Here is a 19,868-nt window from a genome sequence, read left to right on the forward strand (position 1 = left end):
AGCCAGCTGCAAAGGCTGGCTTTGCACCAAAATGGAGGCGGAGCTGGGAGGCAAAAGGGGAGGCAAAGGAAGTGAAGTCACGCCGAATTGGGGCGAATCCGAGGCGGAGAGGGAGGGAAGAAACTCCCGAGCCGAGACTCCCTTCTGCAGCCCGGCCAAGGTAGGTCCTTTCAGGAGGGATTTGGGGTTTTGCGTGGCTTATTTTACTCTTGCCCCCCTTTTTCTGCATCTGTTTTGGGTCAGGGGGAGCCTCTTTGCCTTGCCTTGGATGGAGAGCCAGCCTCGGGGGAGTGCTTAGAATCTTGGTCTACAGACCTGGGTTCGAATCCTGGCTCAGCCATGGGGACCCACTGGGAGGCCTTGGGCGGGTCACACTCTCTCAGCCTCAGAGGAAGGCAATGGAACCCATTGGGAGAGTCACGCTCTCTCAGCCCCAGGGGGAAGGCAGTGGCAAACCTCTAAAGGAAGTCACTTGGCTATGAAACCCATTGGGGGGCCTTGGGAGAGTCACACTCTCTCAGCCTCAAAAGGAAGGCAATGAAACCCACTGGGAAATATATATAGTATTGTTATCGCTATATAATTCAGAGAAATGGGGGGGGGGGGAGAGAAGACAAAGATTTGATAACAAACTTGCTTACAGCAGCGAGATTCATCATAGCAAGATGTTGGGAAAGAAAAATAACTGTATGGTTGGAGGAGAGAGGAAAGAGGTATGGAAATTAAGGATTAACGATCAATCAGCATGCAATCTGAAAGTAAAATAAAGGGATTATGGGGGGAAAGTGACTTTGGTGGAATTTGGAAATAATTCAGTGAGAAAGCATTGAGAAAAGATGATGGGAAATTACCTCCATGGGAGGAATTGAGATTTTGGACGGAATACAAGGGTGAAAATGGATCTGGGGAAAGGGAGCACTGAGCAGGGATACAAAGTATACTTAGCCAAGTTGTCATTGAATGTGGAAAATATGTATTCGGAATTAAGTATTGTATAAAATGTATATGTATGAACTTGAGTTTCTCTCATTGTGTGTTACCTTTCTATTTTATTTAATTATATTATTTATTTCATTTCATTTCTATGCCGCCTTCCTCCTTAGAAACCCACTGGGAGGCCTTGGGCAAGAAGTCACACTCTCTCAGCCTCAGGGGAAGGCAGTGGCAAACCTCCTCCGAACAAATCTTGCCAAGAAGAACCCATGATAAGGGGTCACCATAAGCCAGAAAGGACTTGAAGGTGCACAACAACAACAACAACAACTGGCAGTGCTGGGTGGGCAGAGGAAAAAGAGTGCTGCCTCTTTGTGTGCATCTACACAGTAGAAATAATGTGGTTTGACACCACTTTAAACTGCCATGGGCCTATCCTACTACAGAATCCTGGGATTTGTAGTCTTGTGAGGGCCCAGCACTCTGGCAGAGAAGGCTAAAGACCTTTGTAAAACTACACATCCCAGGACTCCATAGGAGGGAGCTACAACACTTAAAGTGGTGTCAAGCTGCATTATTTCTACAGTCTGTGTGTGTTGTGTGCCTTTAAGTCCTTTGCTCTAAGGCAAGGCTGTCATTCTCTTTAAACACACAAGAAGTGTGGGTTGCTTTTCAATCAGGATTCTTTTGAGGGATAATTGAAAAGCAGATGAACTATTCATTTCCATTACATCAGAATATTGACTTTTTAAAAAAGCGTTCGCACTGCTTAGGTTGCATCCATGCTGCAGCAATAATCCAGTTTGACACCACTTTAACTGTCATGGCTGAGTGCTAGAGTATCCTGGGAATTGTAGTTTATGGTGGCACTGGGACTCTCTGATAGAGGAGGCAAACTATCTCACAAAACTACAATTGCTAGAATTCCACAGCACTGAGCCAAGTGGTGTCAAACTGGATTGTCAAACTGCAGGGGAGTGGTTTGAATATTGGACTAGCATTCTGGAGGCCAGGGTTCGATTCCCAGTTTCGCCATGAAACCCAGTGGGTGACCCTGGGCAAGACACACTCTCAGCCTCAGAGGAAGGCAAGGACAAATCTCCTCTGAACAAATTTGCCAAGGAAACCCCATGATAGGATTGCCATAAGTGGGAAATGACTTGAAGGCGCACACAACAACAGCAACAACAATGCTCTTGATAGGAAACCATTTCAGGCATTTATCAATTGACTAATTTCAACAACAGCTCAGGGCTTGAAAGCTGATGCACTGTGTATCCTTACAGATGCAAAATTTCTGGAAACATTGAAGCCATAATGAAGGGAATGCTGCTATATTTGAGAGGAAGGAAATGGCAGTATACCCTTGGTTAAAGCTGCATTCACAGGGCAGAAATAATCCAGTTTGACACAGCTTTAATTGCCATGGCTCAATGGTATGGAATTCTGGGAGTTGTAGTTTGTTGTGGCACCAGAGCTCTGTGACACCCTGTGAAAATGCATTTTATCCAAGGTGTTTTTAAGTGTTGACGATCCCCCCCCCCAAAAAAAAACAACACCCTGCTCCAAGTTACCAATGTTTTAAGATAGGTGTTTAAGAAGACTGAATTGTTTTCTTTGAATAAAACCTCTTAGACTCCTCTGTTTCTGATAGCCAGCTGCTGGTCTGCTTTTCAGAAAGTTCAAGAAAGTCCAGCTGAGGAGTTATTACCTGGTTTTACCTTTGATTCCCGAACGGGCAAATTTTTGTTTGTGTGTGTTGTTGACTGGTGACTTCCTTAATAAATCTGACCTTTGACACTTGAGTCATTTTACCTTGTTGACTTGAACCTATGCTTTTTCTTGGCTGTGATGCCCATGTAGTGGAATGTGTGGATAACAGCTGTGGATTTAAGTGTGGTAACTTAGAAGTCAGCCCTGTTTAAATTACTTTTTAAAGCTTTATTGTGACTAAAACATTCTTCAGACATGAGTCTCAGAGTGGCTTTCAGACACTTAAATGCAGCAGCATTGAATGACAACAGATCATGGCTCGAAGATGGAGGGAAATCAGCATAAAAATTATTGGGGATCATTGTTAAATAAGTGTGACTTCTGGATACAACTTGTTTTAAAATAAAGTCAGCCTACCACATTTGTGGCTTTGACTTTTGCGGATTTGATTAATATGTTCATTCTCTAAGAATCGCTAGGTCCTCCAGAGAAATTCTGCATGACCGTTGACCATAGAATTGCTCTGGAGGGCCCAGAGATTCCTAGAGAAGTGTTCTCTCAGGTTTAAAAAGTAGTGTTTGTTTATTTGTGATTTTTCCACTTTCATGGGGGGTCCTGGGGTTAGCGGGGTTAGCCAAGAAAGTGGGAAAACTGCAAATTAAAAAAAAAAAGATTATATTTTTACCTTGGAGAGCTTCACTAGGAATCTCTAGGTCCTCCAGTGCTATTCTGTGGTCATCTGCTGGAAGTTGACCATCAAATTTTGCTGGAAGACCTACAAATGCCTAGAGATGTATTATCTCTAGGTCCTCCAGCACAACTTCATACAGAAGTTGACCTTAGAATTACACCGGAGGACTGTCCTAGAGATTGTTAGAGAGAACATATTAATAAAATTCCAGAATAATCAAAGCCACAAAAGTCAAAGCAACGAATGTGGAGGACTGACTATGCCGATATAGTTTAAGGCAATCTGCAACCACCAAAATCAATATAATTATAATACAACAACAACAGCTAAATTACCAATAAAAGCCCATTTCTAAAAGCATTGTAAGGAGTGAAAAAATCCCAGCAGCCTCAGATCTAGGCTGATTCTTTAAAACCTGACCCCTGAAATGCTTAAAGTTAAGATCTTGCAAAATTATCTTGTTGCAATACCCAGGAAGCCCTTGTCTGTATACCCACTTGCTTCATGTGGTGATGATATACACAACAAGGCCTCATGCAAGAACTGGGAAGTTTGATTTGGGCAAAAGCATGTGTGCAGCTCTTATATCTGATGAGTAGCAGCAGTAAAGCCAGCTGGGAAAATAGCCCAATCCTTCAGAAGTTAAATATTTATAAATCTGCAGCATGGTGAGCATTGGATTATGACTCTGGAGAACAGCCATGAAACCCACTGGGTTGACCTTGGGCAAGTCACACTCTCTGAGCCTCAGAGGACAGCAATGGCAAACCACCTCTGAACAAATCTTGCCAAGAAAACCCCATGACAGGGTTGCCATAAGTTAAAAACAGACTTGAAGGCACACAACTACAACAACATACTTAAGGGTACTTGTGCAAAAGTATGCTTTCTTGCAGCTTTTGAATTGAGCAAAGTCACATTGGTTGCTAAGGTGCTATTATACTTTTTATATTTTCACAGGCCACTGAGGAAGACGTAGGTCAAAACGCGTCTGGCCTTTTGTTTTATAAATAATTTTGCATATAATTGCCAAGTATTTTGGATATTTTATTCACCCTTAGCATTTGAAATCTTCCAGTGGGGTAATTTTACCCTTTTAGACATTACATTGTTTTTCTGCTCCAGGGTGTTGTTGTTCTTTTTTAGTTTTTACCAGAACCCTTTGGTGGTTGTGTTTAGTTATATCTTTGGGGGTTTTTTTTGTTTGTTTTTTTTGTTTTTGGGTTACAGGGACTTTGGTTTGTTTGGTCTTTGGTTCTGGACATCGAACTGATGCTGCTCAGTTACAAATTTCTAGTGAACCTTTCTTTCCAGATCGTCACTTCTTGGTATAAGACTTGATGTATGTAAAAGTCTGAACACCTTGCCTAGAGGGATGTATAGTATAGTCTTTCATTAAGGTTTCCAAAACCTTATAAGGCAAATGTTTCATTTCTGTATTTCAGATGTAAGGGCTGAGACTGAGAGAATTTTGATTGAGAGTTCCTGCATGGCAGTGGCTTGGACTGGATGGCCCTTGTGGTCTCTTCCAACTCTATGATTCTTTGAGTCTAATGGTTGAGGTGTGATTCAAACCAGGGAATTTCCAGCTTGGTTTCTGAGCTGCTATTCTCTCAAGTCTGCTTGAAGAGAGACTTGTTTTAATTACATTTTTTGTCTTATTCTACTGATCAAACTGAGTTATTGTGACTCAGAAATGATTCCTTCCTTGAGATATCATTACAAATCAACATCAAAACCAGGTTGTTGTTGTTGTTGTTATTATTATTATTATTTTAATTTAATACAAAATGTAATAAATGTTTTACATTTTTATTCCACCCTGCCTACAAAATGAATAGGTGAAGTTAGGCTAAATGTCAGTGACTGGGATAGCCCAAGGCTACCCAGTGATCTTTATGGATGGGTAGGAATTTGGATCCAGGTCTTCCCAGTTATAGTTGACCGCTATGGCCACATCACCATGCAGTCTGGCTATAAATCTGTATACCTGAACCACAATAAACTTATTTCAGCCTCTAACGTGTATGTATCTATATTGTGAACATACTAATCGTTATCTTTTAGAATATGGTACCTTTCACACTGTACTAACATAGCACTATACCACTTTAACTGCTCTGGCTTCTACCTGTGGAATCCTGTGATTTATAGTTTAGTTAGGCACTAGAGGTCTCTGGCTGAGAATTCCAAATACCTGTCTCGAAACTGCAACTCCCAGGATCCTATAAAAGCAGAATCATAGTGCTGTATTTGTATATCGCAAAAGGTCTCATGTTTTGAAAGACAATTAGTATGTTCACTTCTTTATGGCCATGGAGATGCCACACTGTAAATTTATTTTTCAAAAACTGAAACAAGGAGAACCATACAAGAAATGATTTCTGGTCCCTTTTAGTTTACTTTCAATTTTCTGTATACTTTGGCGCTGGAGGTGGGAAGAGTCTTGACATACTGAAGTTGTCCAGCCCTGTTTTAGTATAGTCCATGGTGTCACCTGAAGTTTGAGATGGTCTCCTAAATCTGTTTTTACCTAACAGATTCCCTCTTTCTATCTTCCTCTTTCTCTTCAATCAGAGGACATTCCGTCCGCCACCTGAACTATTTTCCCATGCTCCTTCTAACTTTCCTTCTTACTTACCTTAACGGTCCATACCCAAATCAATCTCTCTCCTTCAAACTCAAACACTAAGCATGACTCACCCTTTCCCTATTAGAATATGCCTCCACATTTTCATGGGCAATTTAATTACATTTGATATACAACTAATTTAACACACACACACACACACACACACACACACACACACACACACTCTTCAGCTTTTCAGAACATGTATTTTTTCAACTGGTCAAAATAAAATATAAAAGTGATTCTGAATTGGACCTAAAGTCTGCCCAGTACTGTTTTATATCCTGCAGACATCAAATACGTAGCATTGGGAAGCTTTCAAGGTGGAAGCAAAAATAATCATAGTGTTGTTGTTGATGTTTGTGTGTCTTCATGTCGTTTCCAACTTATGGCAACCCTAAGATGAACATATCATATGGTTTTCTTGGCAAATTTCCTCAGAGAGGGTTTGCTATTGCCGTCATCTGAGGCTGAGAGAGTGTGACTTGCCCAATGGTTACCCAATGGTTTTCCATGGCTGAGCTGAGATTCGAACACTGTTCTCCAGAGCCCTAGTTCAACATTCAAACCACTACACCACGCTGGCTCTTATTCATAGTATCCTGCTCATGTTTACCAGCAACCAGTAGTGGAGGTAGTATATAGCCATCATGTTGTTATTTGCCATCAAGTCAACTTTGACTTATGGTGACTTTATGAATGAGAGACCTCGAGGATCTCTGGTCATCAAATGCCCTGCTTAGGTCTTGAGTACTCAAGGCTTTGGCTTCCTTGATTAAATCAATCCATCTGTAGTGTGATCTCCTTCTCTTCCTACTGTTTTCACTTTAGCCAAGCATCATTGTCTTTTTCCAGTGAGTTATATTGCCTTATGATGTTTCCAAAGTACAATTGCTTCATTTTAGTCATCTTTGCTTCTGGTGAGAATTTAGGCTTGATTTACTGTAAGACTCATTCATTTGTGTTCTCAGGAGTCTGTGCTATCTGTATCACTCCCCTCCAGTGCCAAATTTCAAGAGTTGATTTTCTTTCTGTCAACTTTCTTCACTGCCTAGCTTTCACAACTACACATAGAAATTGTGGCTAGGGGCTTATTATCCTCTGAATTTATCTAATCCTCTTTTAACAGAGTCTTTGCTGGAGAGAAGGAATGACTGCTTTAAGGAAGACTTTTGGATGGCTGAGTGTTGTGTTTTACTGTGGCCTACAGCAGTGTTTCTCAAGCTTGGGGGTTACTGCCATTTTTTCTCCCTGCCAAGGAGAAATGCTGTATTCATGCCCATTGGCTACAACTATGTATTTCTTTCTTTCCTGGGAACACTCTGGACTAGCAGCCAGTAGCTTGTGGACAAGCACCAATCCAGGAAAACCAGTTTGAATAGCACTTTGTTGTTGTTAATTGCTTTTGAGTCAACACTGACTCAAGGCGACCCTGTGAATGAGAGACCTCTAACTTGTCCTATCCTCAATAGCCCTGCTCAGGTCCAACAGGTCCAGGGCTGTGTCCTCCCTGATTAAGTCTATCCATCTCTGGTTCAGTCTTCTTTTCCTGTTGCCCTCCAACTTGCCAAGCATTATTGTCTTTTCTAGTGAGTTCTGTCTTCTCATTATCTGGCCAAAATATGACAGTCTCAGTTTCATCAGCTTGGCTTCTAGGGAGAGTTCCAGTTTGATTTCCTCTGTGTGTTGTGTCTTGTTTGCCTTCAAGTTGCTTCTGACTTCGGGTGACCATAAGGCTTACCTATCACAGGGTTTTCTTGGCAGGTTTCTTCAGAGGGGATTGGCCATTGCTATCCTCTGAGGCCGAGAGGCTTTGACTTATCCAAGGTCAGTTTTCTATGGCTGAGCAGGGATTTGAACCCTGGACTCCAGAGTCATAGTTCAGTGTTCAAACCACTACACCACACCCTCTAGTATCCTTTATATGTCTTTTTAGCAGTCCACAGTATCCATAGGTCTCTTCTCCAGCACCACATCTCAGATGAGTTGATTTTCTTCCTATCAGTTTTTTTCACTGTCCAGCTTTCACATCCATACATAGATGTTTATCACACTATGCTCTTAAAGAGCTACTATTCCAGTGTGACTCCTCTAGCAGCCTCCTGTTGCATGCTGGGATTGGCAGTTTTAAGGAGCAGAACTTCTCTGCCTGAGAATTCTAAATACCCCTCCTTAAAACTGCCAATCCCAGCATGCAACAGGAGGCAGCTAGAGGAGTCACACTGGAATAGTACCTCTTTAAGAGCATAGTGTGATAAACATCAATGATTGGGAATACGATGGCTTGAGCTATTCTAATTGTAGTATTCAGCAATATAGCTTTACATTTCAGTCACGGCTGCCATTCCAAGTCCTAATCTTCTTCTGATCGCATGACTTCAAACTCCACTCTGAGTATATGTTCCCCCTCAGAAGTATTTATTATTTACCAAAGTTCACTATAATTTTCCAGATTAAGTTATGAGTTTCTTTCACACTGAGCATGTGAGTCTCACCTTTCAAAGCACCCATGTAGGGTCCCTGCATATTCTGTTGTCAAACGAAACCTGTACCCCAATGCTCATTCAGTAAGTTTAGCACTTGATGTTTATGCTGTATCTGATTTCTACATCCTGCCACCATCTGGCACCTTTTTAGGGAGTATCTGCCAGCCATGCTGCATCTCCATATCCATTTTATTCCTGTGATATACAATTTCCAATTATGTGTATCTTAAAGTCGTGTTTCTGTGCTTCCTCGCCATATAAAGATTTAAAAAGCAGGAAGAAAACACACACAACTAAGTCGAGACTTGGGCAGCCATAAGTAAATTACTGTGTTTACTACAAATTAAATAACTGAACATTCATGCATTACTGCAAATTAATATATTTGATTCAGACAGATACGTTTTCAGGATTCTTAGCAGCAAGGTGTTTAAAGGTGTTCACACAACTTAGGGGAACAGCTTAAAGCCTGGGCAAGAAGAGATTATTCATTGGAAGATGGAGAGAGATAAACAGTTATTTATCATAAGTGTTCTTCTACTGTCAGTTATAGCTGGTATCCTGTTCCAATATGTACAATGTCATTTGTTACTTTTGTTACTAGCTTTTTGTTTTATTTTTGTCCCTCCAAAAATATTTACAACACCAAACCTGATATGAGGCAACACCCCCCCCCCCCGGAAATATATGTTTATCCATCGTCCTTTCGTACGCCACACCATTTTGCCATGTAAAATTGTTATTTTTATTTTCCTCTGGCTAAAGCAAAAATCTTACATTCCTGTAGAGGGAGCTTCAGGCTTGTATAACTCTCAAAGTTGGACAACAGGACTGCGTATGTTTGCCTTTGTGGTTGCATTTTTCCCATGTAGGCTTCTCTATAACCTTTGTAATGTTGTGATTTGGTGAAATGGATTTTACTCAGTGCTATGAGGTACTTTGGCAAGTACAGTTAAAATAGTTGGCTCTAGCAAACATCAGTTGAACAAATTTAATTTTGACTAGAAGGTTTTGTTATTAACAACTTATGGTGACCCAAAGACAAACCTGTCATGGGCTTTTCTTGGAGTACTCAAGTTGTTTTCAACTTATGGCAACCATAAAATAACCCTGAGGGAAATAGTTTTATTTCAATGTATTTTGGCCCATATTTGATCCAAGAAAGGTTCTGAAAGGTGTTTGCAATGGTAAGATCTCTGCTCTATGACTTTTATAACCAAAAATGGCTTGGGCCCAGGGTACTTGGAGGACCGCCTCTCCCCATATAATCCGCCCCGCACTCTTCGTACATCCGGGACAAATCTGTTGGAGGTCCCTAGGTCACACTTTGTGAGGACCTCACAGAGGGCGTTTGCCATTGCTGCCCCTTCCCTTTGGAATAAGCTCCCTGTAGAGCTCTGCTCCGCCGCTTCATTGGCTTCTTTTAAGAAAAATCTAAAAACCCATTTATTTCGGTTGGCTTTCCCACCTTAGTTGTTTTCTCTGCCCCTGTCCCCTTCCTTTTTTGACCCCGGATCATTGTAAATTGATTTTTCCCTTTCTTGCCTTGATATATGTAATTTATTGATTCCTGTTCTTATCTCTTGTAGCTATGTTTTTAACTTCATATTGTCTTGTTTTATCTTGTATTGTAATGTTTTTAACTTTTGTAAGCCGCCTTGATCATTTTTTATGGAAAGGCGGGGTAGAAATAAAAATTATTATTATTATTATTATTAAAAAGCACACCGTAAAAGAAAAAGAAGATAGGAGTGAAAGAGAGGGACCACACATGAGCAATAGCTTTTAAGTACAAAGTTCTTGGAAGTATTCTTTCTGATGGGGAGGCAGGAACCAAGCTCCTTCCCTGGCAGATGGGGCTACATTGGTCTCCCTCTTTGTAGCAGCGTTCCTGGAGGCTGGGGGGAGCAGCCCCCCAGGAACCTGACTGATTTTAGTATTTAGTGCCATCTTTGCTGCTGCTTCTGTTTTTGCTTTTATGATTACTGGTATATGTGTTGATACATTTTGTTCTACAGTTTGCCTTTCATATCCACAGATTCTTTATCCACAGATTCAACCATCCATGGTTTGAAAATATTAAAATGTATAAGCAAACCTTGATTTTGCCATTTTATATATACCAATTTACTGTGCCATTGTATTTAATGGGACTTGAGCATCCACTGATTTTGGCATACACAGGGGTCCTGGAACCAAATCCCACTGGATACCAAGGGCCTACTATTGTGTGTATTGTCTGTTGTGTGTGTATGTGCCTTCAAATCTCCTGTCAGCTTTATCATGACCCCATTAATTTCACAGTATTTTCTTATGCAAGGAATACTCAGAGGTGGTTTTACCAGTTCCTTCCTCTGAAATATAGTGTACTGTGCCTGATATTGGTTGGCAGTCTCCATTCAAGTACTACCCAGGGCTGACCTTGTCTAGCTTCTAAGAGCAGATGGGATTTGGTGCCTTTTAACCTACATAAAATTATGCGTGAAAGGAAAGGCTGCAAAAGTATTAAATAAACGAACAAATCCAAAACAGGATGATGTGGAGATCAAAAGCTTGGTATCCCTGAAACTTAATTCCAAGCTTTCTCTTGTCCCATATGGCATTTCCTTACCATTGTTTCATCAATCCAGCATAAGGGTTGTGCCTTGGCTGATGTGAACTAGCCAAATTATTTAGAAGCTCTAAAGGTCCTTAACTGGCAATTGAAATTGTGCTCTCCTGCTTGCAAAAAATATTTGCTTTTCAGTTGAGCAATGGGCCTTTTCACGTTTTAAGGTGAAAACCACCTCTATTTATTATCACAGGTGTATAATCTGGAGATAGCCTTAGAGGAGTTTGATTCACCATTGCATGCAATAAATTCTTTCCCCTGGTTTCCAGAAAGAGGCTCCTTTGTCAGCCATTTCACAGCTGTACTTTTTATTTATGGCCAAAGCGACCATATGTTTAAGACAAGTGTTGAACAAGATAAATATAAATTCATCAAGAAAAGGGTGGCTTCTGCCTGCTTTGATAATTGACTACAGAAGTAACATCTGAGACAAAACACAGTCACTTTTCTTCTCCTGTATGATTTTTAACATCTTTGCCTGGTGCAGATACTAGTGAAGCGTGCCTGATGTATTTTGTGCTTTTTAGTTTGTCCAATAAAGATATCACTGCTTTGCAGGTTTTGATATAAATTCACTTATAATTTTACAGGTAGAAGGTCTACAGCCTCTGAAGATTAAAGATAACTGGGTGCCTTTCAGCCACTACAATGAATCAGGTGGGATTCAAAGTTATTTTCAAAATATGTGCTGCATTTATCTTTTGAGGTAATGTCTACTTTGTTCATCAAGAGTTATTTTGAGACATCTTTTATTATGCTGTCTGTTTCCAGCAACCATACTGGAAAAGCAGATGTGCTCCTGGGCATTGGTTTTAACATAAAATTTGGTACCAGTGGCAGCTATAACATGGAAAGGGCATGTTCCTGTACCACAAAAAAGAAGAGCAGTTCAGTGTTTCAGCAAACTTTTAATCTGATGATATGCATGTGTGAAATGAAACAACCACATCAGTACAGCATTGTTTAAGTAAAGAAAAACATTTTGAGCTTTCTAGAAACCACTTGAAGGCTTCTTTTTTTCTTTCACCAGCCTCCACTTTTCTTATGATTTTCATTTAGTTAACCAAATTTATAAGCCTGAACTTTAAAAAAAAAAAAAGCAGTTGAGTCAGGCTTATTTGCTTTCCTATATTCTCTCTGTTTTGCTGTGTGCATTGCTAAGTAAGGGATTCTGGACTCAGTTGCTACTTATCTTGCTTGTTGTAGGCTGACATACATCACTACAGTGGGGTTGGCTGCAGTAGAATCCTATTCTTTCCTAGTGCAAGTTTTACTGAAGTGCTTACTAAAGATACACTGAAAATCTGTGTTTTTCCAGTTCTCTTTCACTATGTTCCCAGTGACAATGTCGCTTAAAAAAAGGGCCATCTAGACAGAGGACAAAAAGGAAATGGGGGAGCAAGTGCAGAAAGTGCTTTTTTGTCCAAGGCTTTGTTAGCTGTGTCATGACTGTATCAGAAGGCTTGAGGGAAGTACAGAACATCTTTAGGGCAATCCCTGTAAGCTTGCTGGAGCAAGCTATCTTCCAAACAGTCAGCTCAATGAAGACTTGAGTATGTGCTTATAAAACTGGTACCACAGCACTTTATTGCAAGTCTCACTTATAGAAACCTATTCTTGCCTCATTTCCTCTATGAGAAATAGAAGGAACTAGAGCATGAAAGAACTAGACAAGATCCTAAAGTGTAAAGATATACAACTAAACACTAAAATCAAAATTGCCCAAGCCATTGCATTCCTTCAGTATCATATGCAAATATGAGAGCTGGACAGTGAAGAAAGCAGATGGGTTGGGAAAAAATAACTTGTGATATATGTTGCTGGAAAAGAATGCTGAGGCCAAAGATACAAACAAATGGGCCCTTGACCAGATCAAGTCTTAACTCTCTCTGGAAGCCAAGATGACTAAATTGAGACTGTTGTACTCTGGCCACATCATGAGAAAGCATGACTCATTACAAAAGACAGCAATGCTGAGAAAGGTAGAAGGCAGCAGAAAGGGAGGAAGACCACATGCCAGATGGATAGATTCAGCCAGGGAGGTCACAGGTCTGAACCTGCAGAAACTGAACAGAGACGTTGAGAATAGGAGGTCTTGGAGATATCTCATTCACAGAGTCACCATGAGTCAAAGTCGACTCAAAAGCAGCTAACAACAACAATCCCTCTGTGTAGTAGTCTTAGGTGATAGCATCCCAAACATTTGTGAGCATTGCATCTAGCTGGCTTTCATTATGCTCATGTAACTTGGGTGGGAAGATGGGAGGCAAAAATGGTGGGAGGCTGCCCATCTCATTCTGAATCAACCTTTATACCTTCTTGACATTTTCATTTACACTTGCTATATGCAAAATAAGAACGTTGACAACAATGTAGCAGCTCCTGGAGTGGTGAATGGAGACAAGGGCAAGATCTTCCTGCAGACGTAAAAAAATACCAAAGTCTTACTTAGTGACCACTAAAAATACTACTTAGCTGACATTAAGACTTTAGAGATTTTGCCAGCCGTTGTCATTTTTATGCTCCTCAGAGCACTTGTTTTCAGAAGCACCTACTGCCAGTTTCCAAACTTGCAAATATGACTTGCAGATATATACACTCCCAGATCAAGCATTAGGATTTAATGTGCTAGAAGGATTAGTCTAAGGACAGGTTGCATACCCATAACTATAGTTCTTCTTGTGGTGCACCCACATAAATGGGTTATTCTGCATAGAATAACGCATTTGTGCAAGGCACAGAGACTACAAAGGACTACTATTTAAATAAAGTTGTTGTTCCCTTTTATAATTAATTTAATAACCCTTTCCCAGTCTTGCAGATCCCCAAGCAATGCATGTTTATGTTAGCTTTGATTCTAGAATTCAGGACTTATCCTGACCTTTCTTTATTTTTGCCCCTGCTTTGTACAGGTTGACAGTAACTACTATGGCTCCCAGGGTACACCTACTGCCATCCTCCTCTACTCCTTCCTGCAGAACTCCACTGACACCAATTTTTTTCCAGAGCTTTGTGCTTTGAAAAATCAATTGTTGCCTTCCAGAACTCTAAGTGATGATGAGGAGCTTCAAACAGATGGGAATAGGTTTGGAAGACCCCTGTCTAGAGAGCCAGGTAGCTGTTGTCTTCAGTCTTCCACCTTGCAGCTTTGGGAGAAGTCCTGCAGAAGGAATCAGGTTTTCCTTCATCACTGAGAGAACCCTATGAATGTACATCCGAATGTACACCCACTGATGCTAAATTGACAGCTGCTGGAGGGGTTTGTGTCTGATAGGCACTATCTTGCTAGCACAAAGCAGTGCTTGTATGCAGTTTTAAATTTCCATGGATGTTATTCTGAAGAAATTATTGATCTAAATAAACATCTGGAGATGAAGTATGGCATTAGACAGAAAAGATGCTGTGTTTATTGGGAAAAGGCTTTATTTTTCATTAGTTGAGGGAGACAAAGTTTTATTCCTATTACTATATTTTCATCCTGCTTTTCCTGTTAAGTGGGGTACCTGGTTTTCTTTTCCCCCAACTCCATGGGCTCATACTTTCTTCACAACAGCCCTCTAAGACAGACTCAAATGAGAGATGAAACTGAACAGTGGTCCTAGGTCCATTGTTTAAACCATTATGCCATTTTGGATCTGTAGCAAACCTTGTGCCTCCCTCCTCAGGCTTGTGTTCACATGCAGACTTTATCCTTGTTGGAAAGCAGGGTGGGGGAAGAGAAGCCTTCATTCTCTTTAACTCTCTTTTCTCCAATCACGTATTCTGGTGCAGTGTCGGATGAGGAAATTTTCCAGATTATCGGAGCTCAGCTGGCTGAAATCGGGGATAAGCTGGCTGCTGAGATGGAGCCATCAATCATACACAGTCTGGCACGGCAATTTATGGCAGAGAATATGACCAAAGAGGTGAGTGAGGAAGAAGGACTAGTGAACCACTGATTAAAGTAAAAAGAAAACAAAAAACTCCTTTGACAGTGTCCCCACATCCTCCCCTACTGCAAGGCAGTAGAACACTAAGTTGCTAAGAGGACTATAAAGTAGTCAACCTGAACAAATCTTGCCATGATGCCTTAGGGTCGCTATAAGTCAAAAATGACTTGAACAACAACAACAACATAACAACAACAACAAAGTAGTCAGCAGTTGAAAGCTGGCAATTGAGTATTCAGTACAGGAGCCCGTTGAGCGTTATAGGCAGATCACAATGTGACTACAGTACAGTAAAGGAATGCAACTGGTTTGAATTATGTGGTGCGAATTAGACCCAACCACTTAGTGCACTTTTGGACTATGGGACCCAGGACAGACAGGTTCAGTCATGTAGTTCCAGGATTCAAATCACAGGAAGTGAAGCTCTTTTGGATGCACAAGGTAGTGTATGTATCTAGATAGACATTTAAGGCAGAAATGCAGAAAAGAGAATACAAGTCACAGACATATGGATTAGTCATAGAATCATAGAGTTGGAAGAGACCCAAGGGCCATCCAGTCCAACCCCCTGCCATGCAGGAAATCTCAATCAAAGCATCCCCATTGACAGATGGCCATCCAGCCTCTGTTTAAAGACCTCCAGGGAAGGAGACTCCACTACACTCCGAGGGAGTTTGTTCCACTGTTGAACAGCCCTTATTGTCAGGAAGTTCCTCCTAATGTTCAGGTGGAATCTCTTTTCCTGAAGCTTGCATCCATTGCTCCGGGTCCTGTTCTCTGGAGCAGCAGAAAACAAGCTTGTTCCCTCCTCAATCTGACACCCCTTCAACAGGGCTATCATATCACCTCTTAACCTTCTCTTCTCCAGGCTAATCATCCCCAGCTCCCTAAGTCATTCCTCACAGGGCATGGTTTCCAGACCCTTCACCATTTTAGCCGCCCTCCTTTGCACATACTCGTTTCTCAATGTCCTTTTTGAATTATGGTGCCCTGAACTGGACACAATATTCCAGGTGGGGCCTGACCAAAGCAGAACACAGTGGCACTATTACTTCCCTTGATCTAGACACTATACTTTTATTGATGCAGCCTAAAATTGCATTGGCCTTTTTAGCTGCTGCTGCATCACACTGTTGAATCATGTTCAGCTTATGATCTACTTGGACTCCTAGATCCCTTTCACATGTAATTTCATTCAGCCAGGTGTCTCCCATCTTTATATCTGTGCATTTCATTATTCCGCCCTAAGTGCAGTACCTTACATTTCTCCGTATTGAATATCATTTTGTTAGCTTGGCCCCAGCTTTATTCAAGTCATTTTGAATTTTGATCCTGTCCTCTGGGGTATTAGCTACTCCTCCTAATTTGGTGTCATATGCTAATTTGATAAGTATGCCCTGAATTCTGTTATCCAAGTCATTGGAAAAGACATTGAATAGCACTGGGCCCAAGACAAAGCCCTGTGGGACCTCACTTGTCACTTCTCTCCAGGATGAAAAGAAGCCATTGTTGAGTACCCTTTGGGTTTAAACCCCATTGTAGCGAGAAGGTAATAGAAAGGGTTAAGAATGGTCTAAAAGCTGAATTTATGCTGGGTAGGTCCTAGAACTATGTGATAGTCTGGCTAAGTATGTGCAGTGGCTGATCCCAAAGGCAGTTACAGACTACAGTTTGGGAGCACAATAAAGACAGCAGTGGGCTGAGGCTGAACTTCAACGAAGACAATAGTATATTGTTTCTTGGAAAGTCCTTCAGATCACTAGCTACTTAACTGAATTAAGGTTATCTGATTAGAAAATACATGCTCCCAAAAGATAATTAGGTTGAGGTACTCAGATGGTGCTTCAACCTGCTGATTTGTGAAGTGAGGATGCTTCATGGTTGGACTTGTTCTCTGATTAGGGTCCAAAACACACTGTAGAAATAATTCTGTTTGACGCCACTTTAACTGCCTGGCTCAGTACTAGGGAATTCTGGGAATTGTACTTTATTGTGGCACCAGAGCTCTCTGACAGAAAAGAGTAAATGTTTCACAAAACTACAGTTCCCAGAATTCCCTAACATTGAGCCAGGGCAGTTAAAGCAGACTCAAACTGGATTATTTCAGTGTGTTTTGGACCTAGGCTGTTATTTTAAAATTGACTTTTAAAAAAACAAACGTTTTGCTGTCATTGTGGTTTTTAATTTTCTAGTGCATTTATGTTCTAAAATTACTTGATTTATATTAGAAAAACAAATTTGTTGTTCTTGTTAGCCACCATGAACTCTCAGGATGAATAGTTAAATCCAGACTGTTGCATCTTGGTGACTTTAGGTTGAAGAAAATACCTGTTATATTTGTTACAGAATTGGAGTTGCTATTATGAATAGAGCAGCATTTCAAAAATGTGTTTTTCTTGTTTCTTCAGGAGATGATTAGGCACATGTCTCAAGCTGTGGAGGAACTTCTGAAAAGAATGCCCTTAGACATGGAGCAGGAGAAAGCCATGTTAGTGATAGCAATGACTATAGCGAAGAAAGTAGCTAATAAAGTGCCTGCTCTTCTACAGCAAGTGTTCAACATAACCATGAACTACATCAATCACAACCTCTATGATTACGTGAACAACCTGGCACCTGAGGTGACTAAAAATTAGAATGCAACATTTAATTTCTATCTCCCAGTCAGAAAAAAAGTCTAACACTGTCTTTGAAGCAAAGGTTCAAGAGAATTAGTTATTCATACATTTATGACTTGACTGCTATTCTGTTTTTCTAGCAGGGAGATGCACATCCTTTTCAGCTATGTAGACTGCACATGTTTGCAGTCCCATTCATTCATTCTCTCTGTCTTACACAGAGCTGATCAGCTGGGAAAAGTGGGTATATAAAATACTGGGAGCAACCAGAGGCTGTGGGTTACACACCATTGAAATATATAAAAATGTTTTTGTTAAGTCTTTAAAACAGAATGCTTTAAACAGACATAGAAGCAAAACAGATTTCAGATTCATTACTTCACATGGTATGTTGCTAAGATGTGCAAGTATTGATAACATCCAGCTGACATGTTCAGTAACATCAGATGACGGTGTCCGCAAGGCTTCTGCCTGTGCAGTTCCACCCTTGCATTTTAAGATGGGGTGTGAAGCCATCCAAAATAGGTGGTGGGTTTGTGCATATTATTATTCTTTAAAAATAAAAGTATGCCTTCCGGGTGTTCCAGAACAACTAATGCATGTTATTCAAATGATCTATTTGACTATTTGTTGTTGGGATGGGGACAATATGCAAGGATGATTTGTGGTGTAATGTACTAACTTTTGAATCTGCTGTAAGTTGAACCCTAAAGGAGATGGGCCATGAAAAGGAGTCTGTATGACTCTTTCTGTGTTGATGAATAGCATTTTGGCTAATGTTTTTGTGGGGAAATATCTAAAAGGAAAAAAGGGAATCATACTGTAAATGACTAATTGGGATGTACTGAGCTTAATTGTCGTCTCCTTTTCCTCTTTCTCTCCTAGAGCTGAACAAAGAGAGCATGATACATCTACCGTCAAGTTTTTGGGTTTTTTTAAATAAGAAAATGATTTTTAAGTGTCTTTTTACAGAGGACTTGGCATTTTAAAGTGTTTTGCAATTTTTGTCAGTAGAAATCACCTGCATTTTCCTGCTTAATCTACTTTAATGTGCCTTTTTTTTCTACCTGAAACACTTGATCCTTTTTAACATCCTTCTCAGGAGGAAAATGGCAAATTGACTCTTGTACTCAGGGTTGAAGTGTTGGGTCCTGCCATTCCTTTGCAATAAGCTGTAGAAGCTAAGAGCAGTAAACATTCTAGCCTGCCCTTTACTAATTTGGTCAGAACACTTCAGATTAATAATGTGAACATTGTGACTAAATCCAACTGGAAATACTTGATTCTAATACCAGCTTAAATTGTACAGTGAAATACTTCTGCAAGTTGCTGTCATCCTTGGATAAGGCACTAATGTTTGTGAAGTTCAGTAGGTCTGAAGAGCAGTATTGTCTACAGATATTGTTGGTGCTTCCAAGATCACCACTTACTTGGATCAAGTTCACCGTACTGATTCAGTTGGAAGTTGACTTGAAATGAAAGTTGTGTCCAGTTTTAGGTAAATTGTCATCATTGGTTCAAGTGATTTGTCTGTTGATGGTTGTGAACTCTTAAAAACTAAAAAAAATTGTTTACATCTGGCTAAATTTTTAAGCTTTAAAGCAGGGAGAGTGGAACCTCTCCTTCACAGGCCAAATACAGGACTTCCAGACTTTCAAGCAAGCTTGCCAGACCCTGCTCTTTTTTTAATAATGCTTTGCCACAGCCTCTTTGTTCCCTACAATCAGATCTTTGGGGAAAGAAAATATATGGATGTTTTCGACTTTCTGCTAGTTGCAAACCTTACATTTGGTCAGTGCCAATCTATAACGGTTTCTGGCCAGTATTGGAAAAAATCATTGCCTCTGCATTATGTGAACCCATGTGTCCAATTGCCAGGGAGTTTGCCCAAGAAAAAAAATCTCTAGAGCAAATAGAAAGATTTTTTTTTTCATTATCTGTATGCTGTATTTAGTAAAGAAATTTTTGTTCAAGTCGAATTGGATAATCCTGTGTTTTGTTTCCACTGTTTAAGGGGCTTGGTTCATAAAATCATGTTGCTATTACTCTATAAAAAAATTTCAACATGCATGTTACCACATAGGTCAGGTTGTGCCAAGTTTATGGAGTGTGTTATGGGGCTCATCTGGTCTTTGAACTGTGTGCACTCTTCACCTTTCTGAATTTCAGCTGTTTAAGAAGGAGCAACCACTCCATTACTATATATATTTAACCCAAAAGCTTTTGATTGAACTTCTGAGTAGTTCCATCACATG

At 40.4% G+C, this 19,868-nt stretch overlaps 1 protein-coding gene across 1 annotated transcript; it reads left to right on the forward strand.

Moving 5' to 3' along the window:
* The first annotated feature begins 62 nt into the window (after positions 1 to 62).
* On the forward strand, positions 63 to 19,592 carry BID (BH3 interacting domain death agonist). Its single transcript, XM_089527734.1, has 6 exons — positions 63 to 160; positions 11,657 to 11,723; positions 13,979 to 14,180; positions 14,838 to 14,971; positions 17,404 to 17,616; positions 18,499 to 19,592. The coding sequence occupies exons 2-6, from the start codon at positions 11,715 to 11,717 to the stop codon at positions 18,502 to 18,504; spliced, it is 564 nt and encodes a 187-aa protein (XP_089383860.1). The 5' UTR covers positions 63 to 160; positions 11,657 to 11,714; the 3' UTR covers positions 18,505 to 19,592.
* Positions 19,593 to 19,868: the final 276 nt, after the last annotated feature.

Source organism: Sceloporus occidentalis, unplaced genomic scaffold (genome assembly GCF_023333645.1).
Source record: "Sceloporus occidentalis isolate IW3139 unplaced genomic scaffold, rSceOcc1.0.p SCAF_5, whole genome shotgun sequence".
In the NCBI taxonomy this organism is placed as follows: domain Eukaryota; kingdom Metazoa; phylum Chordata; class Lepidosauria; order Squamata; family Phrynosomatidae; genus Sceloporus; species Sceloporus occidentalis.

What these genes read in the sequence shown, in the direction of transcription:
- BID (XM_089527734.1), top strand. An exon ending in ACCCCTGTCTAGAGAGCCAG is followed by an intron (nt 14,181 to 14,837) that starts GTAGCTGTTGTC and finishes ATTCTGGTGCAG; the next exon opens with TGTCGGATGAGGAAATTTTC. An exon ending in CAGAGAATATGACCAAAGAG is followed by an intron (nt 14,972 to 17,403) that starts GTGAGTGAGGAA and finishes TTGTTTCTTCAG; the next exon opens with GAGATGATTAGGCACATGTC.